The sequence below is a fragment of the Mobula birostris genome, chromosome 6 (assembly GCF_030028105.1).
Source record: "Mobula birostris isolate sMobBir1 chromosome 6, sMobBir1.hap1, whole genome shotgun sequence".
In the NCBI taxonomy this organism is placed as follows: Eukaryota; Metazoa; Chordata; class Chondrichthyes; order Myliobatiformes; family Myliobatidae; genus Mobula; species Mobula birostris.
Genome location: NC_092375.1, coordinates 17,955,709 through 17,968,845, shown reverse-complemented (window position 1 = coordinate 17,968,845; position 13,137 = coordinate 17,955,709). Strand labels below are relative to the sequence as shown.

The 13,137-nt window shown below is 47.0% G+C and overlaps 1 protein-coding gene across 7 annotated transcripts in view; it reads left to right on the top strand.

The window, feature by feature from the left end:
- itsn1 (intersectin 1 (SH3 domain protein)) overlaps positions 1–13,137 on the top strand; it is a 234,291-nt gene that overhangs the window by 142,931 nt on the left and 78,223 nt on the right. For all 7 annotated transcript variants that reach the window (XR_011886265.1, XM_072259915.1, XM_072259914.1 and 4 more), the window contains one exon: positions 1,330–1,389. Coding sequence is in view for 6 of the 7 variants with exons in the window: in XM_072259915.1 (XP_072116016.1) it covers positions 1,330–1,389 (60 nt within the window). In the remaining variant the exon portion in view is untranslated. The remainder of the gene's footprint in view (positions 1–1,329; positions 1,390–13,137) is intronic.

Here is a 13,137-nt window from a genome sequence, read left to right as displayed (position 1 = left end):
GGTGGTCTTTTGCAAACTTGAGACGTGCAGCAATATTTGTTTGTTTGGGTTGTTTTGAGAGCAGTGGTTTCCTCCGTGGTGTTCTTCCATGAACAACACTCTTGTTGTGTTTTTCTTATAGTGGGCACATGAACAGAGACTTTAGCAAGTTCTAGAGATTTCTGCAGGTCTTTTGCTGTTACCCTTAGGTTCTTTTTCACCTCCTTCAGCATTGCAGGGTGCCCACTCCAAGGGAGAGAAGCAACAGTTCTGAGTTTCCTCCATTTGTAGACTATTTCTCTTACTATGGACTGATGAACACTCAGGTCTTTAGAAATGCTTTTGTAGCCTTTTCCAGCTTCATGCATCTCTACAATTCTTCTAAGGGCCCGTGAAAGTTGTTTTGATCGAGGTGCACATAAACAACTTTCTTGAGAAGAGCAGGCTCTGTCAGTAACCTGACTTCGTGTGTCTTTTTTATAGGGCAGGATACCTCTGCAACCCACACCTCCGATCTCATCTCATTGATTGCATCACCTGACTTCAATAAGTTTTGTAGAAGGCATTACCACAGAGGTTCACAAACTTTTTCCAATAAATACACATAATTTTTGATAATTTTTCCTCAATAATAAATGAACAAGTATAATGTTTTTGTGTTATTTATTTAATTGGGTTCTCTATCTAGTTATAGGACGCGTGAAGATCTGAGCACATTTTAGGTCATATTTGTGCAGAAATAGAGAAAATTCTACAGGATTCACAATCTTTTTAGCACTACTGTATATGTTCTCGTCGAGCTGTGGACAGTCCCTTCAGAATTGTCAATTGCCTTTATTGAAGTAGCCATATTAAACCTTGCTCATTGGTTATTGGTTAGCAATTTGACAATAGAGGCCATTATAATTACCTAATCCAGCAACTGGTGTTCACGCAGATGGGGTTTGCGACATGTTTAAGGAAATGTGAAAACAATCTAGTTTTCTACTTTCTAAACAATCCTGCCTCCCAAATTGGAGATTGAACCTTGTTTGAAATGTCTGGATTGTCAAGTATAAATACAGCTGTTTCAGCACATTGTTTATATACAATCAGATTTAGTTTTATTTTCAACTGTAGATAATCTATTTCCTCCTTTCCCTTTCCAAATTTACCCTAACTTCCAATCAAAAGCATACTGCAGTTAAATGCTGTATCTTTAGAATTCCATTGGAAAATGGAGTGCTGGATAATCATAGGGAGATCATCTGTCTCTTGATAGCAATATCAATGTGAGACCTAATTTTTGCTTAATGTGTTTTACGTATGTTCTTTTACACAATCAAATCATAATGGTCCTTATTCATTCAGATTCCAATTTGAGGGTGCCTTGTGCTTCAGAGACGCTCTCTGCTGCTTCGAGTGGAGAAGGTAACTAGAATCTTCGACATATAAAAAAAATGTAACTCAAAGCTTATCTTTCAGTGCAATATTCAAACAACATTGCAGCTGTCAGTGTGTATGTCTTGTTTGAAATGCTGTGATACTGATTGACTCCGAATATACATTCAGTAGCCACTTCATTAGGTACATTTCATTAATGCCAATATTTAATCAGCCAATCACGTGGCAGCAACTCAGTGCATAAAAGCATGCAGACATGGTCAAGAGGTTCAGTTGTTCAGACCAAGCATCAGAATGGGGAAGAAATTACTTTGACTGTGGAATGACTGTTGATGCCAGATGGAGTGGTTTCAGTAACTGCTGATCTGCTGGGATTTTCATGCACAACTGTCTCTAGAGTTAACAAAAAAAAGCATCAAGTGAGTGACAGTTCTGTGAGTGAAAATGCCTTGTTAATGAGAAAAGTCAGAGGAGAATGGTGATACAACAGTGATGTGCAAGAGTATCTCTAATGGTACAACATTTCAAGCCTTGAAGTGGATAAGCTACAGCAGCAGGCAACCACACTTGGTTCCAACCCTATGCCTAATAAGGTGGCCACTGAGTGTATTTTGTGTTGTGGTTATTTTCGCTTTTGGTAAAATATCTTTTGGTTATTATAATTTTATCATAGAAAATATAGAATAATTTTGCATATGTGATTGTATTGAGAACTAAGCACCAAATCAATCTTCTTGTTAAATTTGCAGAACAATTTGGAAGTTACAAGATATACCAGTAACTAATAAGATATTTGTTTTAATTGTACTACATTTAATTTTGAATTTTCAACTTTGATGAAGGATCTAGGCCTGAAACATTGACTGTTTATTCCCCTCCATAAATGTTGGCTTGACTTGCTGAGTTTCTTCAGCTTTTTGTGTGTATTCCTCAAAATTTCCAACACCTGCGGAATCTCTTGAATTTATACTTTTGAATTTTGTTTTAATTGTCACTCATGCATTCTGAAGAACTTCAACTTGACAGTTCCTAAGAATGTTTTGCATAACAATGATGCAAAAGTGGAGTTGGAATTTTTAACTCCCAAAGAGAATGTGCATTATAGTGGATTCCAGTTAATTGTGACACACCAGGACCAATACATCTTTGCCCAATTAAGCGGTTGCCCTAGTTAGCCAGAGTTCTGTGGAAATAATTAAAAAGTATAAAAAAGACAAAACTACTGTTTAACTGAGTAACAAATTATGTACTTAAATGAAATGCAGAACAAATTAGAGCACTACCAATACTACTACAGCGCTATAAAACTGTGCATTAGTTCCTAATAATTATCAGCCAAGGAATTCTCCCAATGTACGCTGCCGTGTTCTTTTGATTGACTGTAAATGAACAAAATCAGTTCAGACTCTTATAGTAATTTTTTTTGGCTAGTCTCAAATCTTTTCGTTGTGTCTTGGCAAAGTTCTGAACTTATTAAAAGTCAAAATAAAAAGCAAAATTACAAAAATCACCTTTTTGAATTGGCACCCATCAGCCCAAATGGAATTTATAGGTCACTTGAACATAGCACGAGCACATGCAGCTGACTTGTTAAAAACTGTTCACTCCAAGCATGGTGTAGTGTCTAAAGACCACGCAAGTACACGTGATTGATGCTAGTTAGAAACTGTTCAGCAATGGTCTCCTGTCCAGTTAAGTGGCATAGTGTCCCAAATAAATGAATGCTGGCTATTTTTTTTGTTCTTTAAGATTTGTTCCAAATTAGTGGCTTCCTCAATTAACTAGAACCCACTGCACTAATTTTTGCAGTATTGTGCACAAATTTCTAAGATTCATTTGTTTGGTTGAATAGCTCCACTATACACGGGCATTTATTGCTTGGTAGAAAATTGAGCTCCGATCGCTATCCACAGCTGAAGTGCAGAACCCAGTTTACACTTGGGACAGATTGCTCCAGATTTAGAACTACGAGACTATGCTGTGCATCTATTTTTGCTATCTACTGCAGGTATATTTGATGAGATAGTTTGCCTTGACTGAAATTAAACTTTATAAGTTGTGCCCTTTTGGCACTTACTAACACTCATTCAGAAACCTGAGTAAAAGGAAAGGGACTCGAAAATAAAGGCTTGTTACTTTAACAGTTGAATTAAAATAACATACCGTAAATTCTAGTGTATAAGCCGATGCGGAGTATAAGCCGACCCCCCCCCCCCCACTTGCATTTTCAAGGTTAAAAAGAAGTGACTTTTTTATGTTACCTTTGTATAAGCCATCCCTTTTGTAGAGGTTTTTGATTTAACCAGAAAAGATCACAAGATCTCATATGCCAGTTCTCAGCTTTGCTGGATCCGGAACCTGGAAATTTTGTGAACCAGTACCTGCTAAGAAAATGGGCCTACACATCATAGAGCATTATAAGCGAATTCTTAATAAATAAATCAGGGAGGGAAGTTTTGGATTAAGTTCCCAATGGTAAAGAATCCTCTGAAATGTAACCCCTGTGAAACCATTTAGCACCCATCGTAATCTCGTTAAAACATAACACGGGGTGGCGGGATCAGTACGTGTACTCAGTATTGAGTTTGCGACCACCATGTACAAAAGATTAAAATGAACGTGATATGATGCTGGCTTCGAGCTGAAGGTGGTTGATTTTCCTAAAGGAACGAATAATTCTGCAGCTGCTAAGAAGTTTAGTGTAAACGAGAAGCAAGTGAGAGAGTGGAGAAAGGCAGAGGACACGCTGAGGGAAATGCCAAAGACGAAATGTTCAAACCGCGAGAAAACATGCCAGTGGCCAGAACTGGAAGAAAAAGTTTTAGAGTGGGTGAATCACCAGCGATCGTCTGGATACGTTGTTACCAGAGAAATGATTCGAGTTCAAGCGTTGAAATGGACTGAAAAACACCGAGGTCAGCAAAAATTTCAAAACTACGCGAAGGTGGTGCACCCAATTTACGAATAGACGTGATCTTGTGTTGAGACAAAAAATAAAGATTGCTCAGAAGTTGCCAAGCGACCTTGAGAATAAGATTGCGGCCTTCCAGTCGTTTGTAATCAAGCATTAAAAGGTACATTCTTACCCGTTCTCACTGATTGGTAACACGGACAAGACACCAGCGTTCTTTGATTTTGCTGGCAACCGCACTGTCAATCAGAAAGAGGAGAAAACAGTCCTTGTCAAAACAACTGGACACGAGAAGCAACTGTACGGGGTCTTTCTTTTGTTACATTTAAAATGGCGATTTTGTTATGTTAATCTGGGGAATGCGGCTTTGTTGTGTTTTAACGCTGCAGAGAGTTTGCGCTAACAGTTTGTTTTACTTTAAAATGATGATAACAAGGTTCTATTAGCCAATGGGTGGTTATGCATCGTTTTGTTTTCGGATGCCATGCTGTATGATATGACTGTGGACTGGGTTTTGGCGGGGAGTCGGAGGAGAGACGAGGAGGACGGCGGACGTGCGGAGAGGCTCCGGTCGATCACTCAGGGTGGTCCCGAGCCGTGAGTCGATGGAATTCGGGTGGTCGTCTGACGTCGAATTGAGCTCCAACGGTAGCGCGCGAAGAACTTGGACTTTGATAAGTGTTGGCGCCTTTTTTCTTCCATTACTTTCCTCTCTGTATCAAATGCATATTAATGTCATAGAATTAGTAATATCTATAAAGTGTATTTGTTAAGATTTACTGGGTGTGCTGGCTGGTGATTGATGTTTGTGATTGATTCGGGTGGCGATTGACCCTGAGGAGAGTGTTGAAGCAGGTGCTGGGCGGGATTTCCCCTAGACATACACGAGCCAATATAACGGAACGTTACAAGTGGGGGCTCGTCCGGGATTTGGACTTTTTCGGGGAAGTTGTACTTGTCGTTGTGGTAAGTGGTATGAAGATGGAGCGAGATAAGATTGTAAGTTGGTGTGAATTGGAGGAGGTACCGGTGAATCATGCGTGTGTGGTAAGCGGGATCGATTATTGCATTCCGGCAGAGGTACTGGTGCGAGGGTTGAGTTTGATTAAAGGTATCGGGCAGGTGGAACTTGTAGCTAGAAGGGGTGGGAAAGAACTGGAGGCTAGCTGGATGTTGGTGCAGACGAGTGCCGACGTCATAACTTTAGAATTACCAGCGACAGTCCATGTCCAGGGGGAGGCGGGGCCGTGGGGTCTCCACACTCTCCCCGAGGACGCAAGTGAGGAGGTGCCGGAGGAGGAGGACCTAAATGAGACCCACGGCCGGGTGCCCGTAGCAAGAGGTAGAACTGTGGAGTGGGAAGGTTTGGCCAGGCCCTGCCCCCATGGGCTTGAGGAGACTGCCGAGTTAACGGCTGCCATTACCTCCCTGGCGAGAAGCCCGAAGCTGAGAATTTTCTCGGGAGCCAGGCCCACCCCGGAAGGGGAGGATGACTATGATACCTGGGTTGAAGATACATCCCAGTTGTTAGAGGTGTGGCCAGTTTCGGATGAGGAAAAGAGACAGTGAATAGTGGAAAGCTTAAGGGGCGGGGCGGCCCGGGTGGTCCGCGATCTGAGAGTGGCACGCCCCTTGGCTTCCCTATTGGAGTGTTTGGACGCTTTGGAGAAAGTGTTTGGACTGTCAGGGGATCCCTGGCGGCATTTAGCGGAGTTTCAACGGATGGGGCAGAGAAGAAGGGAAAAGCTCTCAGACTATGCTTTCAGGCTGGAAGGAAAGCTTACGGGGTTGCTGCGACGAGGGATAGTGAGAGAGGACGAAGTGGCGGAGTTAAGGATGAGCCAGATATGTAGCGGTTCCCGGGAGGATGACAGAGTGGCTTGGAGTGTACGGCAGTCATTTAAGCAGAGCCCCCCTCCATCATTCGGACAGCTGATCCGAGAGGTACGGGCCGAGGAGTGTGCTTTGGGCCGACCAGGGGGCTCGGACCCTCAGGGACGGTCTTCAACGGTTCAGGAGGTGGTAGCCGGGGTGAGACCAGAGAAATCCAAGGGGTCCCCGGGGGCCCGTATCGGGAGGAGAGAGGCGGCGAGTAGTGGGTGCTATAACTGTGGGAGAGAGGGGCATTTCCACCGGGAATGTGAGTGGCCGGGGGCGTGCTACCGCTGTGGGGAAGCTGGCCACTTGCGGAAGGATTGTGGGAGACGAGGTGCGCCGAGGGGGGAGGGCCCCTGGGCCACCAAGAAGGGAGAGGTGCCGGGAAACTTAGGAGAGGCTCAGTGAGGGAACGGACTGGAGTCTCGGGAGGAACACGTTCCCAGAAAACCACTATGGAACCCCGGAAAGAACAAGCCCAAATTCCTGATGGACTGGTGGGACCCCGTTCCAGCGTGTCCCTACGGATGGAGGGAATCTTTGCGAAAGCCATCCTTGACACCAGGTCGCAGGTTACCTTACTGTACCGGTCGTTCTACAACAAATATCTGAAGCATTTGGCAGTAACTCTGTTTAACGCATTGGAGATTTGGGGCATAAGTGATGGTGGTTACCTGTACGATGGATACTTGTCAGTGAGATTGGAATTTTCAGAGGGAGATGTGGGAGTATCGGAAGCCTTTGAAACGCCGGTGTTGGTTTGTCCGGACCCGGTGGAGACCGGTGGTGCTGCCCTGTTGGTGGGGACTAACTCCCCTCTGGTGCGACGGCTCTTGGGAGCCTGTAAGAAGAAGGGGGGGAGAACTTTCTGGAGACCCTCTCGGTCCACCCCGTGTTCCGAGCGGTGTACGAAGGAGTGGGTGACCCCCAGGGGCTGGAACCTGAGTGCAAACGAGGGACGGTGTGGTGCATTCAGGCGAGGCCTAAGGTGATACGGCCAGGGGAGGCGGCATTAGTGATGGGGACCCCCAGATTCCCCGGATAACCGCCGGGCGAGGCCCTGCTAGTAGACGCCCCCGACGACCTGGAAAGGGAGTCCCGGTTCCCGGCTGGGGCGCTGGTGAGACCTGAATTGCAGAGGCCCTCAGCTGTACAGGCACGGTGGATGGGGGTGATGATACGGAACATAACGGAGAGGGAGATCACCTTTAAGCGTGGGATGCCCCTCGCGCACTTGTTCCCGGTGACGGTGATGTCCAGCGCCCCCGTGAAGCCCACTGGAGGAGAACTATTGGGAAACGGGGGGTGGCTGACCAAGGAGACCTTTAATTTTGAAAACTCCCCTGTACCGCCGGCGTATAAGAGCAGGCTGGTGGAGAAGATGCTGAAGTTAGGGGGTGTCTTTTCTCAGGGCGAGTTTGATGTAGGATGTTCCAAGAGCACTCGGCACACCATTCGGGTGACAAATGACACCTCGTTTAGGGAGAGGTCGCGGCGGTTGGCCCCAGCAGATGTGGAGGATGTGCGGCAGCACTTGCAGCAGTTGAAAGACGCAGGGATTATTGCAGAGTCCCGAAGCCCCTATCCGTCCCCCATAGTGGTGGCAAGGAAGAAAAATGGGAAGGTACGCATGTGCGTCGACTATAGGACCCTGAACCGCCGCACTGTTCCCGACCAATATACAGTCCCGAGGGTGGAAGATGCCTTGGCCTGTCTGAGTGGTGCACAGTGGTTCAGTGTATTGGATTTGCGGAGTGGGTATTACCAGATTCCGATGAGCGAGACTGATAAGGAGAAGACAGCCTTTATCTGTCCCCTGGGGTTTTTCCAGTTTGAACGAATGCCCCAAGGTATCTCGGGGGCCCCAGCCACCTTCCAGCGGCTCATGGAGCGGACGGTGGGGGACATGAACCTGCTGGAGGTATTGATGTACCTGGACGACCTGATAGTGTTTGGATCTACGTTGGAGGAACATGAGGAGCGGCTGCTGAAGGTGCTGAGTCAGCTGAAGGAGGAAGGGTTAAAACTTTCCCTGGATAAGTGCCAGTTCTGTAAGACGTCGGTCAGCTATGTCGGGCACATAATCTCGCGAAATGGAGTGGCCACCGATCCGGGTCAGATAGCCGCAGTCACCACCTGGCCGAGACCTCAGAAGGTGAGCACCTTACGCTCGTTTTTGGGGTTTTGCGGATATTACCGGCGGTTCGTGAAAGGATATGCGAAAATGAGTCATCCATTGAACCAGCTGCTGTGTGGCTATCCACCTGTGGGGAGGAGCAGGAAGGGAGACCGAGGGTCGGAGGTAGGAGGATACTTGAACCCAGGGGAACCTTTTGGATTGAGGTGGGATGCTCAATGTGAGAAGGCATTCCAATCTCTAAAAGGCTCTGACGCAGGCCCCAGTGTTGGCTTTTGCTGATCCCCGGAAGCCGTATGTTCTACACACTGATGCCAGTCACGACGGTCTGGGGGCTGTTCTGTACCAGGAACAGGGAAACGGATTGAGGCCGGTAGCGTTTGTCAGTCGGAGTTTGTCGCCATCTGAGAGAAACTATCCCACTCACAAGCTGGAGTTCTTGGCGTTGAAATGGGCGGTGGTGGACAAGTTGAGTGACTACCTATACAGGGCCCAGTTTGAGGTGAGAACTGATAACAACCCCCTCACTTATATCCTGACCTCGGTGAAGCTGGACGCTACTGGGCACCGGTGGTTACCAGCCTTGTCTGCCTATGAGTTCAGCCTGAAGTACCGCCCGGGGAGTCGGAACATCGATGCAGATGCCCTGTCTCGTCGGGCGCACGACGAGTCGGGCACGGCCGAGGAGTGGAAGAGTGTCCCTGCCCAGGGAGTAAAGGCCATGTGTCAAGTTGGGAGCGACGAGGAAGTAGGAGCACAGATGGGAACGGATCGGGCAGTAGATCAACTGGGGGCTGACGGTGACGCGCTGCCCACTGTTTACTGTAATGTGACTGCTCTGAGGAACAGGCAGCTGCCGGATTTGAGTCCCCAGGAAGTAGAGGTGGCTCAGCGTGATGACCCAAGCATTGGCACTATCTGGTACGCGGTTAGCCAAGGTGATATGGGGCAGGTGGAGAAGGCGAAGCATGCCTCCGTTCCCCTACTACTGAAGGAGTGGCCCCGGTTGAAGCTGAAGAACCACGTCCTGTACCGAGTCACGTCGCCTCCGGACCACCCCCGGCGCTGGCAGCTGGTCATGCCTGAGAAGTATCGAAAGGCTGTGCTCCAGGCTCTACATGATGATTCCGGGCAGTTAGGGGTAGAGAAGACCTATGGATTAGTCAAGGACCGGTTTTACTGGCCCCGGATGAGGGGGGAGATGGAAGAATACTGTAAGACCTGTAGCCATTGCGTCAGGAGGAAGACTTTGCCTGCGCAGGCGGCTCCGTTATCCCACTTGCAGAGTGCGGGACCCATGGACCTGGTGTGTATGGATTTCCTGTCTTATTGAGCCAGACACCAGCAATACCGCGAATGTCTTGGTCCTCACGGATCACTACACTAGATATGCGCAGGCTTTTCCTACTAAGGATCAGAAAGTGACTACAGTGGTGAAGGTGTTATGGGAGAAGTACTTTGTTCATTATGGCCTTCCCCGGCGGATCCACAGTGATCAGGGACGGGACTTCAAGAGCAGGCTTATACATGAATTGCTGGATATGCTTGGGGTTGAAAAGTCCAGAACCACCCCCTATCACCCGTAGGGTGATCCTCAACCCGAGAGGTTTAACCGGACCCTGCTGGACATGCTCGGCACCTTGGAGATTGGACGGAAGAGTAAGTGGAGTCGGCACATTGCCCATTTGGTTCATTGTTACAATTGTACTCGCAATGATGCTACGGGGTACTCGCCCTACTATCTGATGTTCGGACGGGAAGCGAGGTTGCCCATTGATCTGTGTTTTGGGGCTGAAGCGGGGGAAATACCTTCGAAGCCATGTCTGAAGTACGTGTCCGATATGAGGAGAGAGTTGAAAACGGCGTACGAGTTGGCTGAGGCGGCAGCCACCAAGCAGAACCAGCGGAATAAAAGGAGGTATGATCAGAAGGTAAAGTTCGTCCAGCTATTGCCGGGAGACCGAGTCCTTATCCGGAATTTAGGACTACAGGGTAAGCACAAGTTGGCGGACCGTTGGGCAGCCACCCCATATGTGGTGGAGAGTCAGATGCCAAATCTCCCGGTTTACCGGGTGAGACCTGAGGGCGGGCAGGGGCCTGTCAAGGTACTCCATCGGAACCACCTGTTGCCTCTGGGTCGAGAGGTGAAGATGGACCCAGAGCCCGAATGGGAGTTTACTCCTATTACGAGGACTTTGCGAGGGCGCGGGAAGAGCCCGCTGCGAAGAAAACGGGGCCGGTCCCCACCTTGGGAAGGAATACGTCATCGGAAGATGATGATTCGGATGTGTGGTACCTGCTTCCGTTCGCTGATTCCCTGGTGCCGGGAGAAGAGACTCTTGGCCCTTCCATCACTGAGTCAGGGGAACCGAGGGAGGGTGTTGCAGAGCCGCCTGTATTACAGCCGGGATTGGGGGAGGAGAGGGTGGAGGCAGAACCCGAGCCAGAGGGCTCACAGGGGCAGAGGGATCCCAGTGAAGGGGAAAGTCCGACAGATAGGCTCGAGGGGTCAACTGGGGTGTCTGAACAGGGAGGGTCAGCAGAGGAAGTACAGAGGCCTCAGAGGAGTAGGCATCCCCCGGAAAGACTCACTTATATAGAGTCGGGAGAGCAGGGTGTGATCTCTACTACCCTGCGAAGTTATGTCACTGCTTTATGCACCTGGGTTGGGTTTTGTGTTTTACAAGGAGTACTGGTGAACTCTGTTAACGTCATGAGGGCATGACTTTTTGAGGTGGGGGGAGAGCGTACGGGGTCTTTCTTTTGTTACATTTAAAATGGCGATTTTGTTATGTTAATCTGGGGAATGCGGCTTTGTTGTGTCTTAACGCTGCAGAGAGTTTGCGCTAACAGTTTGTTTTACTTTAAAATGATGATAACAAGGTTCTATTAGCCAATGGGTGGTTATGTATCGTTTTGTTTTCGGATGCCATGCTGTATGATATGACTGTGGACTGGGTTTTGGCGGGGAGTCGGAGGAGAGATGAGGAGGACGGCGGACGTGCGGAGAGGCTCCGGTCGATCACTCAGGGTGGTCCCGAGCCCTGAGTCGACGGAATTCGGGTGGTCGTCTGATGTCAATTTGAGCTCCAACGGTAGCGCGTGAAGAACTTGGACTTTGATAAGTGTTGGCGCCTTTTTTTTTTCCATTACTTTCCTCTCTGTATCAAATGCATATTAATGTCATAGAATTAGTAATATCTATAAAGTGTATTTGTTAAAATTTACTGGGTGTGCTGGCTGATGATTGATGTTTGTGATTGATTCGGGTGGCGATTGACCCTGAGGAGAGTGTTGAAGCAGGTGCTGGGCGGGATTTCCCCTAGACATTCACGAGCCAATATAACGGAACGTTACACAACATTTTACTGTTGTGTTAATGTGTCTGGCTGAGGGGACCAAACTGATGGTGATTTTTAAGAGGAAAACATACCCAAAGAAAGAAAAATTCCCGCGGGGTGTTGTTTACGTTCAAGAACGCGGCTGGATGGACGAAGCAGGTTGCTTGAAATGGGTTAAAGAGGTGTGGCGTCGACGTCCCGAAGGTTTCAGGAAGGAAAAGTCGGTACTTGTCTGGGACATGTTCAAAGCGCACTTGTCAGGTGAGACAAAAGCAACATTGAAAACTGAAAATACGGACATTGCAGTCATCCCCGGTGGTTTGACGTCCGTGCTCCAGCCACTAGATATGAGTTTAAACAAACCATTCAAAGAATTCATGCATTGACAGTGGAACGAATGGATGATATCTGGAAATCAGTCATTCACTCCAGCGGGAAATATGAGGGCCACATCTCTACCTACAGTTTGCGAGTGGGTAGTGCAGTCGTGGGAGGAAATGAAGGCCATGTGCATTGTGAAGGCCTTCAAGAAGTGCAGCATCAGCAATGTTTTGGATCGCACTAAAGATCATTTGCTTTGGGAAGAAGATGATGGAGATTTGGCAGCCAGTAAAGCTGCAAGTGACGATGTCGAAGCAGAAATTGACAATCCTTACGATGATATGGTGACTGCCGAAGGATGGGACGCAATTTTTGGAGAGTCAGATAATGAAGAGTGTGAGAGTTTCAAGCTCTGAACGTTTGACGACAACAGTGTGTACAAGTAAATTGAGAAACAGGTGTTTTGTAGATCTTTTCTTTTGCATAGATTTCATAAGCGTTTGTATTTTCTTTTGTATTTGACTCAAAAACAACCAATAAATATGACCTGTCTTCCGTGTATTCGTTTTTCCAAAGTTGGCACCCTCTGTATAAGCCGACCCCCTAATTTTAGGGCCAAATTCTTGGCTTATACATGGGAAGTTACAGTAAATGAAATCACCTTCTCTTGTCAATGATTACTTTTTCTGTTGGCTGTTGAAGCTACTCATAATTATCAAAATTTAAAATTTGTGAAAATGGCTATCAAAATTTCAACTAATTTCCTCAGTGCTGATGGTGGCATAACACAAATAGCTTTTAAAGTTGGAGACAAATTTTGGAGTCCCATTCTGCATTTCTCATGACCCAAATATTCAATTGGCTGAAAAGAAACCAAGTATTTGTGTAAAAACAAAGGCTAATTTGGATCTTGGTTCTTGCTAAGTATCCCTAAATTTTTGCTATAATTATGAACTATATGTAGGAGCTTGAGAATTGGTCTACGTGTAGCTAAAATCTATTGTGCAGTGAACACGTTAGCAATTTAAATTGCATTAGATTATGAGGACACTCAGTCCTCATTTATTGTCATTTAGAAATGCATGCGTTAAAAAATGATACAATGTTCCTCCAGAAAGATATCACAGAAGCTCAGGACAAACCAAGACTAAAACTGACAAAACCACATAATTATAACATATAGTTACAAT